The 18986-nt window shown below is 51.2% G+C and overlaps 1 protein-coding gene across 1 annotated transcript in view; it reads left to right on the forward strand.

The window, feature by feature from the left end:
- NUMBL (NUMB like endocytic adaptor protein) overlaps positions 1-18750 on the forward strand; it is a 35757-nt gene extending 17007 nt beyond the window's left edge. Inside the window, exons 2-9 of the mRNA XM_053401750.1 lie at positions 129-271; positions 3563-3637; positions 6801-6875; positions 7162-7302; positions 9568-9772; positions 11718-11990; positions 13410-13580; positions 16818-18750. Of these exons, the coding sequence (XP_053257725.1) occupies positions 146-271; positions 3563-3637; positions 6801-6875; positions 7162-7302; positions 9568-9772; positions 11718-11990; positions 13410-13580; positions 16818-17425 (1674 nt within the window). The 5' untranslated portion in view covers positions 129-145 and the 3' untranslated portion in view covers positions 17426-18750. The remainder of the gene's footprint in view (positions 1-128; positions 272-3562; positions 3638-6800; positions 6876-7161; positions 7303-9567; positions 9773-11717; positions 11991-13409; positions 13581-16817) is intronic.
- The last annotated feature ends 236 nt before the right edge of the window (positions 18751-18986 follow it).

Genomic DNA, 18986 nt, shown 5'->3' on the forward strand with positions numbered 1-18986 from the left:
TTTGGTGAACTGCATCCTGGGGTCATCCTGGCAGCCCTCCCTGCTGTGAGTCCTGCCTCCCTCCCTCTCACCTTTGGGGTCCTCAGGGATTCTGACCCTGGCCTTTTCTGTCCCTGCCCCCTTTGCAGGCCCGGGGGGGTCAGCGATGAACAAGCTGCGGCAGAGCCTGAGGCGCAAGAAGCCAGCCTATGTCCCAGAGGCCAGTCGCCCCCACCAGTGGCAAGCTGATGAGGAAGCCGTCAGGAAGGGGCGCTGTAGTTTCCCAGTGCGGGTGAGTCTGGCGAGGGGCGCCGGGGGGGCGGGATAGTTGGAGGGAGCAGAAGGAGGGGGGGTATGCCTTTATTTTACCTTATTTCGTGCGATCTATACGCCGCTTGTTTTAAAGGCGCGACAGCTCCAAAGCCGCTTACAGGAAGAATGAAACACGATTCATACAAATACCGTATTTTCCGCTCTATAAGACGCACCAGACCACAAGACGCACCTAGTTTTTGGAGGAGGAAAACAAGGAAAAAAATATTCTGAATCTCAGAAGCCAGAACAGCAAGAGGGATCGCTGCGCAGTGAAAGCAGCAATCCCTCTTGCTGTTCTGGCTTCTGGGATAGCTGCGCAGCCTGCATTCGCTCCATAAGACGCACACACATTTCCCCTTACTTTTTAGGAGGGAAAAAGTGAGTCTTATAGAGCAAAAAATACGGTAACTCCTTGAAATATTCGGAAGGTAAAATTGGGCAATGGATGAAAAACGGATCAAAACTCACACAAGTCTCGGGAAAGCTTTTCCCAAAAGGAAATGGTTTTTTGGTGGTCCCCCCCCCCAAAAATTTTTTTAAAATTGATTTTCCATATTTATAAACAAACAAACAAACATCTTATATGTAATAATTCCACTTTTGTTTACATTGTTGGATAACTTCCTCGACTCCCCCAAGCTGAGTTTCAATGTATATAATTGTAACAGTTTTCCAAAACTGTTTCCCCATAAAATTCACTTCGGCAATTAACATCTTTCTTTCTTTACTTTTCACTTTAGACATACTATTCTATAACATCACATATTTAAATCCTAGGCCAGTCTGGTGCTCGCAAATATTTCTGTATAGATTATCTTAGCATATTTGGTTAAATAGTCTTTAAATTTCTTCCATTCCTCCTGGTACTCCAGGTTTGGTTTTGTTTTTTTGCCAAGCACTGCAAATTGTATGGTATATCAAGAGGCAGGGAGTTCCACAGGGCTGCGCTGCTGCACTCAGGAGCAAGTACTAATAGTTACCCTTTGAATTTGGCCCTGTGGCAACTCAGGAACCAGCATGGATCTCTGGGCAGCAATCCTTTGACGTTGGTGACAGGGACTTGCTCCCGTCAGCAATCGTGCTGCAGCATTCTGCCTGCAGCTTCTAGATCAGGCGCAAGGGAAGCCCCACAGAGAGGGCGCTGTGGCAGTCCAGACTTGAAGAAACCCGTGTGTGAACTTCTGTGGCCAAGCTTTTCTGGTCCTGGAATGGTTTTAGGTCCTTTGGGGATCTTTCATTGCTTTGCCGGGTCCAGATCCCAGCTCAGCGCATTTCCTCAGCAGGAGATAACTAGAGCATTCACCACTCTGGTAAGACAGTCCGCAGGCAGGTAGGGTCTCAGCCTGCGTACCAGATGGAGCTGGTAAACAGCTGCCCTGGACACAGAATTGACCTGCGCCTCCATGGACAGCTGTGAGTCCAGAATGACTCCCAGGCTGCGCACCTGGTCCTTCAGGGGCACAGTTGCCCCATTCAGGACCAGGGAGTCCTCCACACCCGCCCGCCCCCTGTCCCCCAAGAACAGTACTTCAGTCTTGTCAGGTTTCAACCTCAATCTGTTAGCTGCAGCTAGGCTGGTGACTGGGAGTGGCCGCCGGGACCACATAACACTGGTCCTGACAGATCTGCATTGGCTCCCAGTACGTTTCCGAGCACAATTCAAAGTGTTGGTGCTGACCTTTAAAGCCCTAAATGGCCTCGGTCCTGTATACCTGAAAGAGCGTCTCCACCCTCATTGTTCAGCCCGGACACTGAGATCCAGCGCCGAGGGCCTTCTGGCGGTTCCCTCCCTGCGAGAAGCCAAGTTACAGGGAACCAGGCAGAGGGCCTTCTCGGTAGTGGTGCCCGTCCTGTGGAACACCAGATGTGAAGGAAATAAGTAGCTATCTTCTCTTTAAAAGACACCTGAAGGCAGCCCTGTTTAAGGAAGTTTTTAATATTTAATGCTGTATTGTTTTTAACGCTTGATTGGAAGCCACCCAGAGTGGCTGGGGAAACTCAGCCAGGTGGGCAGGGTATAAATAATAAATTATTATCTGTGAAATGGGAATATCAGTGGCGACCCTGAATAATGGGCAGGGAGGTGAGTCCAGCTGTCTGGACTCTGCTCTAGGAACATGTGTGTGTGCTTGGGGAGGGGAATATAAAGAAGTGTGCCTCTGAGCATGTGCAGAGTGCCTGTTCCTCCACTGTGAATTGCCAGAGCTTGGTTTTCAAAGCAGGTGGGAGTTCCGTTATCCAAACATCCATCATGGATATTATTTGGGGTGGGGGGCGATGCTCACTTCCGTCTTTTGACTAGAATGGGGGCTGTTCGCAGCAGGAAGCAGAAGCCTCACTTCCTTATTTATTTCATAAATTTTTACACTGCTTGATTGTTTTGAAAAAATGGAGCTGTTTGCAAAAAGAAAAGAAAAGGGTAAAGTGATAGAATTATCAGTAAGAAGGATGAATAACAATTTAAGACTTTTGAAAAGAACGACTGGGGGGTGGAGCTTGCATGCCTTAGACTTAAAGCAGGTTGAAGCTCTCTTTTTAAATATATATATACATTTTTATTAGTTTTTAATGTATTAATTATCATTCATAACAACAAAACTTCTCATCTTATACAATAATTTTTGGACTTCTGTCAACATCTCTGATGATTTTCCATTCTTATCACTTACTATGCATTTCTTAATTTCATATTACCTTTAATTATCTAACTAATAATTCTCCTCATTGTCTTTTTTGCAATATTTCAAATAATTCACCTTACAGAACTTCTTGCAAACCTACTAGCGTAATCTGTTCATCACAATTACTTTTCAAATAGTGCGTAAATTTACTCCAGTCTTCTGAGAATCTGGTCCTGCAGGTTTCGAATTCGAAGCTCTCATCAACCTCTGCAGGTTGTCTAAACAAAAATGGGTTTAAGCAGGTGTTGAAAGGAGTTCAGTAAAGGCACCACTGCTATTATTATTATTATTATTATTATTATTATTATTATTATTATTATGTTTGTTAGCACCCCGCTCATCTGACTGGGTTGCCCCAGCCGCTCTAGGCAGCTTGCTATCAAGTGGCAGGGAGTTCCAAAGTATAGGTTCCACCAGACGAAAAGATGGATTTCTTAGAAACATGGAGCAGGTTTCACGTGACCCCTGCAACAGGGCCAGCTCTGCCGATCCAAGGGGGTCGCATGTAGGGGGGAGGCGATTTTGCGGGTGAACTGTTCCCAAGTTTAAAGGGCTTTATACCTTGACCCAAGTCCTTGCCCCCGTAGTACCTGGGTCATGCCGAAGTTGCGGAGTCTCGGGGAATGCACGTTTGCGAAGAAGCCGTGAAGAAGCTGAAAGCGGTGAGTTGCTGGGGGGTCTCGTAGGGGGTGTGGGGCAGAGAAGAGGCCAGAGGGCAACCTGTGTGTGGAGCAGGGCACTGGCTGCTCCGGTAGGGCCTCTCTGCCCTGGGATGCGGAATCGTGGAGTTGGGACCCCCAGAGGTCCTCTAGTCCAACCCCCTGCAATGTGGGGAATGGCTTATGTGTGTTTCGTGGTAGGGGGTGGGGTGGGTCGCTGACCTGGGAAGCAGGACCATTTGCGGCGAAAGGGTCCCAGCAGATCTGTGATGTTGCCTAACGGGTTTGCCAAATGACTCAGCGTCACGAAGCAGATGGTCAAAAGGGAAATAAAAAAACCAGGGAGATAGGGAGAATCTTTAAAAAATAGCTTGGTGCATGTTTTTAATTTTTGCGATTTGAAGGCTTCTATCTAGAAAGCAGAATTTGCCCTCCTTGTCATTCTGGATGGAGAGCTGGGCAGGGATGGGGAGACTTCTATGCCCTCATTAATTAGAAGCTTTTTAATTTTTTGCGATTTGAAGGCTTCTAACTAGAAAGCGGGACGCAGGTGGCGCTGTGGGTTAAACCACAGAGCCTAGGACTTGCTGATCAGAAGGTTGGCGGTTCGAATCCCCGCAATGACGGGGTGAGCTCCCGTTGCTCGGTCCCTGCTCCTGCCAACCTAGCAGTTCGAAAGCACGTCAAAGTGCAAGTAGATAAAGAGGTACCACTCCGGTGGGAAGGTAAACGGCGTTTCTGTGCGCTGCTCTGGTTCACCGGAAGCGGCTTAGTCATGCTGGCCACATGACCCGGAAGCTGTATGCCGACTCCCTCGGCCAGTAAAGCGAGATGAGCGCCACAACCCCAGAGTCGGCCACGACTGGACCTAATGGTCAGGGGTCCCTTTACCTTTACCTTTAGCTAGAAAGCAGAGTTTGCCCTCCTTGTCATTCTAGACGGAGAGTTGGGCAGGGCTGGGGAGACTTCTATGCCCTCATTAACTAGAAGGTTGAATTTTGCTCCGATTTTATATTTCTATCCTACCTTTCCAACAAATGTTGCGCTCAGAGAGGCTACCGATGGTCACAAAAGCACTGAAAAAACAGCCAACCTTGCAATCACTGTGCCATCAAACACAATAGCATATAAATGCAGCAAACAGCAACCAATTCATTGAAATGATTTTTGCAATTCAATACAGTCGTAGTCATTCAGAAAACCTCAAAAATCATTCGTCGAAACGATTAATACAGAGCTAACGAAACCAGAGTGAGTTGAACAGATGAGCTTTAACCATTTGCGCTAGTTAAATCTTCCAAAATGTAGAGGCAGTGACGCATAGTGGTTAGTGTCGGACAAGGACCTGGGAGACCAGGGTTCGAATCCCCTCACTCGGAAGCTGACCTTGGGAGCCCAGTCCCTGCCTCTCAGACTAACCTTCCTTGTGTGGTTGTGGCGATTAGATGAGGACAAGAAGGACCATAGTATTCTTGAAGAAGGGAGAGAGAGGTTGGGGGTTATGGAGGCAGCCTGAGCGTGATGGTGGTGCAAGGCTTCTGCTGCCCCCTGCAGCTTTTAAAAAGTAATAACAAAGCAACAAGCATTTTAAAAAGGTAAAGGACGCCTGACGGTCCAGTCGCAGATGACTTTGGGGTTGTGGCGCTCATCTCACTTTACTGGCCGAGGGAGCCGGCGTTTGTCCGCAGACTGTTTTTCCGGGTCATGTGGCCAGCATGACTAAGCCGCTTCTGGCAAAACCAGAGCATCACACGGAAACGCTGTTTACCTTCCCGCCGGAGCGGTGCCTATTTATCTACTTTCACAGGTGTGCTTTCGAACTGCTAGGTTGGCAGGAGCAGGGACCGAGCAACGGGAGCTCACCCCGTCATGGGGATTCGAACCGCCGACCTTCCGATCGGCAAGCCCTAGGCTCAGTGGTTTAAACCACAGCGCCACCAGCGTCCGATTAACAAGCATTTTACTGTATTTTAATTTTCAAAAGTGGAGCAATTTTTAAATTGGGAGAGATGCCTTCTAAGCAGAGTCAAGCCAACTGACTTCATTTTAAACCCAATGCTTTGTGTTTTAACGCCTCCATTCTGTTTCAAACCCTTTCTCTCTCCCTCTCTGACTCCCCCCATAAATGTACAGTGGTACCCTGATTCCCAAACTTAATCCGTTTCGCAAGTCCGTTCCAAAACCAAAGTGTTCCAAAACCAAGGCGTGCATAGAAAGTAATGCAAAACGGATTAATCCGTTCCAGACTTTTAAAAACAACCCCTAAAACAGCAATTTAACATTCTAACGAGGCCATTGATCCATAAAATGAAAGCAATAATCAATGTACTGTACTATAAGACAGTATTGTAGATGATAAAAATTAAAATTAATTTTGTTCTTACCTGCACTGATTTCCGCAGTCACACAATCAACCAATCAGTAGCTGAACAGTCACAAAAACAAATTGATCGAAAGCTTCAAAAACAGAAACACGAAATAAATAGCAAAAACAAAAGCCCCAAACTTTAATCAGTTCTGGGAGTCCATTTGACTTTTGAAATGTCCAAAAACCAAGGCACAGCTACTGATTGGTGCAGGTGCCCTGGAAACAATAGCCGACAGCCGCATCGGATGTTCGGCTTCTGCAAAACGTTTGAAAAGCGCAACATTTACTTCTGGGTTTTCGGAGTTTGAGGCATTTGAGAACCAAGGTACCAGTGTATACCCAAAGGGCCTTTTCACACATTCTATGGGGCACAGACTAGTTTTGCCCTTGAATGTGTTCTCAACCAGGGGGGAAGGAGCTGTTTGCCACCCTGGGATCAGAAGGACAGACATGTTGATGTGCATCGCCCGTTCCCCAACATCTGGTGCCCTCCACATGTTGCCAACCACTCCTCCCTTTGGCCCTGACCTTCTGCCCTGCTGGCTGAGGCTGCTGGAAATTGTCGTCCAGAACAACTTTGTGGGTGGGGGGAGACTGTGACCCCCGCTTGGGCGCAGCGGCCTGGTTGCAACAACCGGTGCCATCTCCGAAACCCAGGAGCGCAGAAGCAAAGAAATGCATTCTGTCCTCCCTTCACCCCGAAAGAAAACCAGAGAGTCTATGGGGCTGTAGCAAGGCTGGCGATGTGGAATTCTGTTAACTTTCCTGCCCTCCCTCTCGTTGCCCCCCTCCCAATAGAGCGGCCGCAAATCGGTGAAGTCCGTGCTTTGGGTCTCGGCGGATGGCTTGAGAGTTGTGGACGACAAAACCAAGGTACGAAGTTGCTGCGGCTCAGAGCGCCTGCTCTTGATACGGAAGGTTCTGGGTTCGAGTGATGCTCTTTGTGGCTTCCCGGGAGAGCCACGGCGGAGCCCCGGAAGCCGCCTTCCTCTGGCCCCAGGGCTCCTTGCGCTCCAGCGTCAAAGTGGCGACATGGAGGAGCTTTTGCCTCGGGGAACAGCAGCCTCTGGGCGTGCGCAGAGAGCAGCTTCCGCTCGCATGATGCAAGCTCTCCCTTCCGCAGTGTCACGCCTGCCCTTTCCCTTTCCCCTCCCGCCAGGATCTGATCGTGGACCAGACGATTGAGAAGGTCTCCTTCTGCGCCCCAGACCGCAACTTCGACAAGGCCTTTTCCTACATCTGCCGGGACGGAACCACGCGGCGATGGATCTGCCACTGCTTCCTGGCGCTGAAGGATTCGGTGGGTGGCGCCAGGGGGGCACACGGACTTTGCAGACCCATGCATATGGAGCTCTTAACCATAGCTGTCAACCGTCCCTTATTTGGTGGGAAAGTCCCTTATCCCAGCGCCATGTCCCGCTGCTGTCCCTTATTGATGATGTCCCTTAAATTTCCTGGGTTTCAAAGGAAGCAGCTCCTCTCCCTCCCTCCCTGCCGGCCAGGGAGGAGGGAGGCTCCAACTGTGTTGCTCACCCAATAAAGGAGTCTAAGAACGACTGGGGGGTGGAGCTTGCATGCCTTGTGCCCATCAAATCGGCTGCGTTGCCTGGGGACTTTGCTCAGCGCTTCCCAGCGGAGAGGTGACGGTGGTTTTCCTTGCTGCATCCCCTTTGCCGGGTTGCTGCGCTGTGGGAACCACCGCTTGAGGCTTCGTTTGGCTGCTGGCTGGGCTTTCTGCCTTTGGCTCGGAGGGGCTCAGAAGCTAAACATACCTGTGCTTGGAAAAATCCCTTATTTTGGCTGCTGGTCCCTTATTTTCAAATCTGTAAGTTGACAGCTATGCTCTTAATGGTTTCTCATTTTATTGCATTGTTACCCCACCTTGTCCTCCACAGGGCTCACAGTGTGGTTTCCCTTTGTCCTCGCTTTATTATGCATTTTGTGTTCTCACTTTGCATTTTTAGGTTGTGGTCCTTGGCTGAAGGGCCGAATATAAACGTAATAAATGATTACAACAATAATAATCACGGAATCATAGAATTGGAGATTTGGAAGGAACCCCAAGGGTTCTAATGCAGCTCCCTGCAGCAGTAGCAGCAATAATGAAAAATAATAATAATAATAATAATAATAATAATGTACAGTGGTGCCTCGTAAGACGCACGCCTCGCAAAACGAAAAACTCGCAAGACGAAAGAGTTTTCCGTTTTTGAGTCGTTCCGCAAGACGAATTTCCCTATGGGCTTGCTTCGCAAGAAGAAAGCCCATAGGGTAATCTCCGGGGACCTCTTTTAAATGCTGGCCATCGGGAACAAAGCCTTTCGCCCCCCTCCAGCCTTCAGAAGAGGTCCTGGACCTCTTCTGAAGGCCGGCGGGGGGCAAAAGTCTTTGCTCCCCCCCACCTGCCTTCCCGGGACAGCGGAGCCTTCGCTGCCGACCCCCAGCATTTTAAAAGCCTTCGCTGCCGCCTGCCAGCATTTTAAAATCTCCCCGGGACAGCGGAGAAGTCTCCGCTGTCCTGGGGGCTTTTAAAATGCTGGCGGTCGGGAGGAAAGCCCTCCTGCCCCCAGAGCTTGCGGGGCGGGAGGTGGGGAGAAGGGCTTTTCTTCCCACCGCCAGCCTTCAGAACAGCCTTCTGAAGGCTGGCGGTGGGAAGAAAAGCCCTTGTCCCCCCCCCCCCAGCCTTCAGAAGAGGTCGGGGGACAGACTGTCCCCGGACCTGGTCTGAAGGCGGTTTCCATAGGAACGCATTGATTGATTTTCAATGCATTCCTATGGGAAAACGTGCTCCGCAAGACGAAAAACTCGCAAGAAGAAAAAACTTGCGGAACGAATTAATTTCGTCTTGCGGGGCACCACTGTACATGGTTCTCTCCCTTCCTCATTTAATCCCCACAACAACCCCATGTGGTAGGCCAGCCCAAGAGGCAGGGAACGGCCCTCAAGGTCACTCCCTGAGCTTCATGGTTGGGTGCGGGGATTCAAACCCAGGTCCCGGTCTGGCACTCTAACCACTGCACCACCGCTGCCACTCTCCCCCTGACCGGCACCATCAGAACCACAGGTGCTGTTCTGGATGTCCTCCTGCAACGGGCGAAGCCTCAGGAATCACTTCGCTGCCCCTTGGCACCCCCAAAGTACCTGCTGGCCCTCTGAGGGCAAGCCTAGAGCCGTGCGGATTCCGTGGGGGTCCCCTTTCCCCTGTGCGACCCCTCTTGTCATTGGGTGGAAAGGATCAGGTTTAAAGCCTTCGACGCAGAGAGTCGCCGTCTCTCTCATCCCAACCTAACTCACAGGGTTGTTGTGGAGAATAAATAAGGAGGGGGGGGACAAGTGTTCTTCAGCAAACGTCCCATAAATCTGCCTAGCCCTTTCCCAAAGCCGTCTAAGTGAGCGGTGGTTGCTGCACCTTGTGGCAGGGAGTTCCGCAGGTTATCCACCGCCCGGCGTTTGGCGTGGTACGCAGGGCGCAGGGGCCCACCTTCCTCCTCAGCCAGTGCGAGGGCTGCCCCCGCCCTTCCCTCTGGGCTGCTCTGAACAGCCTCGTCCGCCTCTCCCCCCGCAGGGAGAGCGCTTGAGCCACGCCGTGGGATGTGCCTTTGCCGCTTGCCTGGAGCGCAAGCAGAAGCGGGAGAAGGAGTGTGGCGTCACGGCCTCCTTCGACGCCACCCGCACCAGCTTCGCCCGCGAGGGCTCCTTCCGCCTGCCAGCACCCCCTGCCTCGGCCAGCCGACCCTCGGGAGCGAGGCCCCCGCAGGACAGGAAGAAAGGTAAAACGCCTGGCCTTTGGGTGCTAAGAGCAGACGACCAGGATCAGGCCCATCTGGTCCAGAATCATCTTCTCACACTGGCCAAATACCCCAAAGAACCGAGGAACCGAGATAGACTGTCACAGCAGCTGGAGGTTCCATAAGAGCATCGGAAGAGCCTGGCTTGCTGGATTAGGCCCATGTCCCATCGAGTCCAGCCTCCTGCTCCCACAGTGGCCAACCAGATGCCCATTATGAGAAACCTTGCAAGCAGGATTCGAACCCAAGGCCCTCTCGCCTCCTTTGGTTTCCAGCACTCAGAAGCATTTCCTGCCTCCAGCTGTAGAAGCAGAGCAGAGCCCTCCATAGGCCTCTCCTCCTCCATGACTCTGTCCATCCTCTTTCAAAGCCTCCTGTGGGAGGGAGTTCCGCAGTTTAACTCTGGGCAAAAAAGCCTTCTCTCTTATCTGTCCAACCTACAGGCTCATAGCACAAGTTCCAGTCTTAGGAGATGTAGCGTTCCCAAAGCAAGGAAGGATTGGACTCTGATTACCGGTAATAAAATACACATGAGACTTGACCAGCAAGACTCTGGGAGGAGTGCGTATAATAATAATTCCTGCCCACTCCTCGGTCCAGGTCATTTTATTCACGAAAGAACTTTTTACACAGTGTTCGTAAGAACCAATCAGATTTCATCTGAGCATTTTAAAAAACCCCACGTGGGGACAAAGTTAAAACTACAAAGAGCTAATTTGAGCATGCATAATAAAGGTAAAGGGATCCAGTCGCAGACGACTCTGGGGTTGCGGCGCTCATCTCGCTTCATTGGCCGAGGGAGCCGGCGTACAGCTCCCGGGTCATGTGGCCAGCATGACTAAGCCGCTTCTGGCGAACCAGAGCAGCGCACAGAAACACCGTTTACCTTCTCGCCAGAGCGGTACCTATTTATCTACTTGCACTTTGACGTGCTTTTCAACTGCTAGGTTGGCAGGAGCAGGGACTGAGCAACGGGAGCTCACCGCGTCGTGGGGATTTGAACCGCTGACCTTCTGATCGGCAAGTCCTAGGCTCTGTGGTTTAACCCACAGCGCCACCCGCATGCATAGAATTTCAAAGTAAATAAAATAGGAATCAAGGAGGAATGCTTTTAGGAAACCCCGGAAGTCATAAACAGCAGTAAACAGGAGAGGAACGTTGGCAGTATTTACCATCTCCCTGTGAACTCTCTTCCTGGCCCTTAAGATCTACGTACATAAAGATTAACAAACTACATCAAAGCTACCTTCTATCTTTATAACCCAGGGTGCCTGGTGAGGCAACTGGCCTGTGTTTTTAGAATGCTTATACAGTGGTACCTTGGGTTAAGTACTTAATTCGTTCCGGAGGTCCGTACTTAACCTGAAACTGTTCTTAACCTGAAGCACCACTTGAGCTAATGGGGCCTCCTGCTGCCGCTGCGTCGCCGGAGCGCAATTTCTGTTCTTATCCTGAAGCACTATTTTTCTGGGTCATCGGAGTCTGTAACCTGAAGCGTATGTAACCTGAGGTACCACTGTACGTGCCTGTCAGGCGTAGAGAAAGCAAATGGCAGAGGTGCAGAGGCTTGTGAAATTCGATCAGAAATTATTGTCAATGAATCAAACCCAGTCGGCGCGATGTTTTCATCTCGGACACAATGGCTTGCTCCATGTTTCATAATTCCTCATAGCAATCCCACCTGACCCCCATACTCTGGATATTTGCACCCCTACAAAGAGTAGAATAAAAAACTGTCCGCTTTCTCCTTTCCATACATAAATCGTATAAAGGCGACCCCTTTCCCAAGACCCCAAAATATGGGCACTTAAGGGGGGCGGGGGAAGGAGGTGGCAACCAGGGAAAGCTGGGCCAAGACTCCTTTGCAAGAGAAGCGTGAGGTCCTGGGTTCAGGGACTCCTCTAAATCTTTGCTTTCTCCCCTTCAGCGGAAGCGGCGACGGTGCCTGCGCCCCCCTCCCCAGCTCCCGCCCAGCCGGGCAGCGCCTCCCCTCCGCAGGGGGCCACGTCGCCGGAGGAGAAGGCCGAGGTGGGGGGCGCCCACGCCATGCCACGTCGCCATGCGCCCCTGGAGCAGCTGGTGCGCCAGGGCTCCTTCCGGGGCTTCCCCACCCTCAGCCAGAAGAACTCTCCATTCAAGAGGCAACTCTCCTTGCGGCTAAACGAGCTGCCCTCCACCTTGCAGCGCAGGGGGGATGCAGGTGAGGAATGGGGGGGCAGCAGAGGGAGGTGAAGCGTGGGGGGCGCACCTCGAGGGACCCTTTGAGTGCATGGCTGTCATTCCATGAAGGTTTTCAAATGTGCTTCCTCAATGGAGCTTTCACATGCCATGGCAGTCTACCTTCTGATTACCCTGGCGGGATAAACTATGCCAGGGGTGGTGGTGGGGGTGTAAAACACTTGTTGGAACAATAATAATAATAATAATTTATTTATTTATATCCCTCCCATCTGGCTGGGTTTCCCCAGCCACTCTGGGTGGCTTCCAACAGAATACAATAACCTATTAAACATTAAAAGCTTCCCTAAACAGGGCTGCCTTCAGATGTCTTCTAAAAGTCAGGTAGTTGTTTATCTCTTTGACATCTGGTGGGAGGGCGTTCCACAGGGCGGGCGCCACTATCGAGAAGGCCCTCTGCCTGGTTCCCTGTAACTTGGCTTCTCGCAGTGAGGGAACCGCCAGAAGGCCCTCGGAGCTGGACCTCAGTGTCAGGGTAGAACGATGGGGGTGGTGATGCTCCTTCAGGTATACTGGACTGAGGCCGTTTAGGTTTTTTTGTTTCGTTTTTGGAAATCTTTTCTGTTTCATTTCACGCAATAATATAAAAAGGACCTGGAGATTCTAGTCCCTGTCAAAATCTCAAAGAATGCATAATTTTCTCTGTTTTAGAGCAAGTAGCCCTAAATGTCCAGCGTTTTCCATAGAGCTGCAATGACTATTTGAGCAGCCTGTGTCACACATAAGACCAATTCTTTTGACAATACATCCCCATTAATTAATGCAACAGCAAAAAAAAACAACCAACAAAAACGTAGCATCTCTCATTTATTCTTGCTATCTTTCTGCTGGCAGGTGAAGTCCTTTTTATTCCGACAGGGATTTAGGAACTGCCTGTTTTTTTAAGGAAAGGGTGCTGAGATGTTTTTATTGCTCTTATAATCTGCATTTTTAACAGATATTTAAAATTTGTTTTAATTCTGTTAGTTTTCAATTACTTTTTAATGGTGATCTATGTTTTTAGCTTTTTCTGTCCTGGGGTGTTGTTTTTTACCTGTAAGCTGTCTCGGCAAAATAAAAAGCGGGTATGAATTTCCTTTTTTTTATTTCATAAAAGATATGCACCGCTTAATGGTAGAAAAACAACCTCAGGACAGTTTACAAAAAGCGATACAATTATCAATTTGATTTTTTTCCTGACAGCCGTAATTAAAAACATACAAAAAGTTAAGACTTAAAACATGCATCAAACATCTAGGTAAGGCTTGTGGGGAGACTGAGGTCTGGGGTTTGTGTGTATTGTTTGGGGGGCCTCTTGATGGGGTGCTAGTTCGGAAATGTGGGGCGCAAGCTGCTTTTTGGGGGGCAGGCCCTTCTGAAATCCTTCCCTCCCTCTTGCCAGTCATTGAGCTCGACTCGACTCCCAACGGCGACTCCGACAGCATCACTGCCCTCTGCAGCCAGATCGACTCCTCGCTCACCCAGCCAGCCGGGGAGGCCCCAAATGGCACCCCACTTAACGGCACCCCTGGACCCACGGCAGCCGCAATGCCCATGGAAGGGGGCAGCACAGGTATGTTGCCACCACCCCTCCCCAGAAAGGCCTCTGCCCCACAGATGATAATAATAATATAATATTTATTATTTATACCCTGCCCATCTGGCTGGGCTTCCCCAGCCACTCTGGGCGGCTTCCAACAAAATATTAAAATACAGTCATACCTCGAGTTGAATGCGCTTCAGGTTGAGCGCGTTCGAGTTGTGCTTCGCGGCAACCCGGAAGTAACGGAGCGCGTTACTTCTGGGTTCCGTCGCATGCGCAAATGCTTAAAATGACATCACGCGCATGTGTGGTAGTGGTGAAACGCGACCCACGCACGCGCAGACGCGCCGTTGCGTCGGGATGTGAACGGAGCTCCGGAACGGATCCTGTTCGCATCCCGAGATACCACTGTACCGTGGTACCTCGGATTAAGTATTTAATTCATTCCTGAGGTCTGTTCTCATCCTGAAGCACCACTTTAGCTAATGGGGCCTCCCGCTGCGGCCGCGCCGCCAGAGCACAATTTCTGTTCTTATCCTGAAGCAAAGTTCTTAACCTGAAGCACTATTTCTGGGTTAGCAGAGTGTGTAACCTGAAGCGTATGTAACCTGAAGCATATGTAACCTGAGGTACCACTGTACATCAAACGTTAAAAGCTTCACCAAACAGGGCTACCTTCAGATGTCTTCTAAAAGTCTGGTAGTTGTTCTTCTCTTTGACATCTGGTGGGAGGGCGTTCCACAGGGCAGGTGCCACCACCGAGAAGGCCCTCTGCCTGGTTCCCTGTAACTTGGCTTCTCGCAGGAAGGGAACCGCCAGAAGGCCCTCGGAGCTGGACCTCAGTGTCCGGGTAGAACGACTGGGAGGTGCAAAACCTGGCTTGCCAAGCAGCGCAGGGCGAAAGGATCTTGGGGGTTTTAATGGACCACAAGCCAACCATCAGATGCAGCTGCAAAAAAGGCGAATGCTATTCCAGGCTGTATCCGCAGAAGTCAAGTATCCTGATCAAGGGAAGTCATAGTCCCTCTCTCTTCTGCCTTGGTTCAGACCATACCTGGAATACTGTGTCCACAATTTAAGGATGTTGACAAGGTAGAATGTGGGCAGAGGAGGGTAACCAAGATGATCAAGGGCCTGGAAACTAAGCCTGATGAGGAACGGTTGAAGGAGCTGAGTATGTTTAGCCTGGAAAAGAGAAGATATAAAAGCCATCTTCAAATATCTCAAGGGCTGTCAAACGGAAGAGGGAACAAACTTGTTTTCTCCCACTTTGGGGAAGAAAAGGACCCTATCCTCTGGCTTTAAGTTGCAAGAAAGTATTGCAGATATTAATAGTTTGCAGCACAGATGCATAAAAAACTGACTCCTTTCGGGATGTAACATTGCCCAGACCCAGGCAAAGGCAAACTCCGGCTCTCCAGATGTTTGGGACTACAATTCCCATCATCCCTAGCTAACAGGACCAGTGGCCAGGGATGATGGGAATTGTAGTCCCAAACATCTGGAGGGCCAGAGTTTGCCTATGCCTGACCCAGACCCTTCAGTTTGTTCAAAACTTTAATTGCAGAACTTTCTTCAAAACTGCACGACAGTGTCAAAGATGTTATTGTTGTTTAGTCGTTTCCGACTCTTCGTGACCCCCTGGACCAGAGCACGCCAGGCACTCCTGTCTTCCACTGCCTCCCGCAGTTTGGTCAAACTCATGATGGTATCTTCGCGAACACTGTCCCACCATCTCATCCTCTGTCGTCCCCTTCTCCTTGTGCCCTCCATCTTTCCCAACATCAGGGTCTTTTCCAGGGAGTCTTCTCTTCTCCTGAGGGGTCCAAAGTCTTGGAGCCTCAGCTCCAGGATCTGTCCTTCCAGTGAGCACTCAGGGCTGATTTCCCTAAGAATGGAGAGGTTGGATCTTCTTGCAGTCCATGGGACTCTCAAGAGTCTCCTTCAGCACCAGAATTCAAAAGCATCAATTATTCGGCGATCAGCCTTCTTTATGGTTCAGCTCTCGCTTCCATACATCACTACTGGGAAAACCACATCCAGATAATTCCATAAGATAGAGGCATAGGCTCTGCATCTTCTTAGAAGCATTGCATAGTTCCAAACAGGCTTGGAATTGAAGGTCTCTCTCTCTCTCCTCACAGAGGAGCTGTGAGCTGTTAGCCTGGAGCTGTTTTCTCTCCTTCCGGAGAGTCGTTTATCCTTTCTTCCTTCCTTCCACGCTGGCTGGGAACGAAAGACTAACCCAGGGCTTCCCAAAGTTGGGTGTCCTGCTGCTTCCAGACTACAGTTCCCACCATCCCTGACCAGTGGTCTGGCTAGCTAGGGATCATGGGAGTTGTAGTCCAAAAACAGCTGGACACCCAACTTTGGGGAAAAACTGGACTAAAGGCAGTCCCTTTTTAAAATGGAGATTTGCAACCAAATAGCTTTTCTCACATGTCGAAGACACTCACTCTGTTTGAGAGAGGAGAATATCCGACAGCTGATTATGCACCAGCTAAAATCTGGTGGGATTTCCCTAGAGTTAGCAACACACAAGCCAGGCACTCTCCAGTTCAGTGTCGATACGACACTCAGCAGAAACGAGATGTGCCACCGAACATTCGACTTCCTTGGAGCTTTTACAGTGGAGATTGGGTTGTCATCTATAATAATAAATTTTTATTTATATTCCGCCCTCCCCAGCCAAGGCCGGGCTCAGGGCGGCTAACAACCAATAATAAAAACGAGTTGAATGAATATAACATAAAAACAAGATTAAAATACAACATTAAAACATTAAAAACATTAAAATGCAGCCTCATCGCAGGAGGAAAAAAGAAAGGGGGAGGGGATCAAGTTGATTCCAAGCCAAAGGCCCGGTGGAACAACTCTGTCTTACAGGCCCTGTGGAAAGAGATCAGATCCTGCAGGGCCCTGGTCTCATGAGACAGAGCGTTCCACCAGGCCGGGGCCAGTGTTGAAAAGGCCCTGGCTCTGGTTGAGGCTAATCAGACTTCCTTAGGGCCCGGGACCTCTAGGGTGTTGCTATTTGTGGACCTTAAGGTCTTCCGTGGGGCATACCGGGAGAGGCGGTCCCGTAGGTACGAGGGTCCTAGGCCGTTAAGGGCTTTTAAGGTCAAAACCAGCACATCTGCCATGGAGATTCTTGCCTGGCAGCGGGTTGGGCTGGATGACCCCTGGGTACCCCCCAACCCTACGACTCCTCCTCTCCCGTCCTCCTGGACTGAGCTGCTTTTCTCTTCTCCCTCTTGCCCTCTGCAGGTCCCTCGGCCGGAGCCCCCGTCACCCCCCCGTTCCAGCCGGGCCACAAGCGGACGCCATCAGAAGCTGAGCGCTGGCTGCAGGAAGTGGCCAAGGCTGCGAAGGCCCAACAGCAGCAGCAGCAGCAGCAGCAGGTGCCCATGGCGCTGCCCGCCTTCCCCCTGAGCTACGACGTGGGCCCCCCGCCCCTGGGCATGTTTGTGCCGCCCCCTCCTCAAATGCCGCCAGCTTTCCTCCCCATGGGCATGCAATACCCCCCGGGGATGCCCTACGCCGCTGCTGCCGCCGCGCCCAGCTTGCCCGTGGTGGGCATCACCCCCTCGCAGATGGTGGCCAACGCCTTCTGCTCTGCCACGCAGGCGCCCGCCGCAAACTTGGGGGCCAAGGCCAGCCCCTTCCCGCAGAACCTGCTGGGCCCTGCCCGGCCCAGGCCCAACGGTGGCTCCTGGCCCCCCGAGCAGAGCCTGCCGGCGCCCCCCGCCCCCCGCCAGGACCCCCCCACAGACCCCTTTGAAGCACAGTGGGCGGCGCTGGAGTCCCGGGCTCCTTCCGCCACCCCCAACCCCTTCTCCGACGACCAGCAGAAAACCTTCGAGATCGAGCTGTGACCGCCACGTTTCCACAACTTGGACTGCCGGGGGCCGCCCTGCTCTCCTTTTCGGCCCCCTCCCCGCCACAGAGTCCCGCCTGCGGGTTGTCAACTCGGACTCCATTTCCCATTAGCCCCAGGGGCTGGCATCCGCCAACGGCCCGGGGGTTTGGGGAGCTTTTTGTTGCTTCTGGTGGGATGTCCCTCCTTGTCTGGTTGGGGGGCTTGCTTTATTTCTCTCTTCCTCCCCAGAGGAAACGAAAGAGGGGGCCGAGGTGCGGGTGCAGGGGGCCCCTTCTCTTGCCATAACGTCCAGAGTTTCTGCCCCTGGGCATTTGGGGCGACGGTGAATCCAGCTGGCCTGGCGCTGCCTCGTTTTGTGCTTCCTTTACTCCCCCTCATTTGGTTGAGCAGCCCAAAGACTCTCTTCCCTGGCATATCCTGACCTGGCTGCCTTCTGCAAAGCCCCCCCCCCTTGCCCCCCTATATAATGCATTCCTCAGGCAGCACATTGCAAGCAACATTCTTTGGAGGGCTCAAATCCCTGTAGCGGGGAGTTCCACAGCTCCCTGAGCACATGAAACCTCTCTCCTCGCAGCCCGGTGGTAGCAAATGCCCTGAAGGCAAATGCCTTCCTGGGCAGGGGCAGGGACACCGTGCGAGTGGCAGAGTCGTGCCCCATTTTGGGTGGTGCTCAGGTGGGAGTCAGGGCCCCTTAAGGCCCTCCAGTGGCTGGAGTGAGGAGGGGGAACCTTTACTGCTTAGTAGGCTTCTGTGCATTGCGGGGGGGGCCCGGCGATCTCACCTGGCACAATGTTCAGAGCGGATCGTGCCCAAGCAAACGGTTTTATCTCACTTTCATCTGGTGGAAACTTCTGGTGTTTTTAAACGACATTTCCGGCTACGAATGGCGCTCGGATTACAGGGAATCTGTGGGGTGAGGCGACGGACACCCCACATCGAAGCTGCTGGTTTTAGAAATCTGCCCGATCGACAATGGCGTGGATAAAATTGGTGGGGTGGGCTTGTGGGTTTCCTACCTACCTTCCTTCCGTCCCCCCTTAATAATTTGATCTCCGCTGTATTTTTATTTTTGGAACAGGGGAAGGATAAAAGCCCCATGGATGTAAAATTATATTGAATTCGGCAAGGGAACCGTCTTCGTTTTTTATTTTGTTTTTAACCGTGCCTCAAAGTCAAATTCCAATAATGGAACTGAACAATTTCAAAACATGGTTGCAGCAAAAAAACACAAAAAACAACAACACACACCCAGTGGTTGTGCTGCAGAAAAAGTGTGAATGTTAGGAGAGGGAGGGGTTTTTTTGGTTCTGCAGCTGCAGGGAGCGCAATGGAGCTGGACTGACCCCCCCCCCCGGAAAGCCGGATGTTGGACTGCAGGTTCAGTTTAAGAAGAATCCAGCCATGCTTCTGCCGTTTGGGGTCTCCCCAGGCTGCGATGGAGCTGGTGAGCCTGGTACCATTTGCACCGAGGGGGGGCACACATCACGCTTGATGCCCCCCCAACTGAGTAGCCATTCCTTCCTCTGCCTCCTCCCACCTAGAGAGCACCTGGGTCA

Source organism: Podarcis raffonei, chromosome 8 (genome assembly GCF_027172205.1).
Source record: "Podarcis raffonei isolate rPodRaf1 chromosome 8, rPodRaf1.pri, whole genome shotgun sequence".
NCBI classification, from domain to species: domain Eukaryota; kingdom Metazoa; phylum Chordata; class Lepidosauria; order Squamata; family Lacertidae; genus Podarcis; species Podarcis raffonei.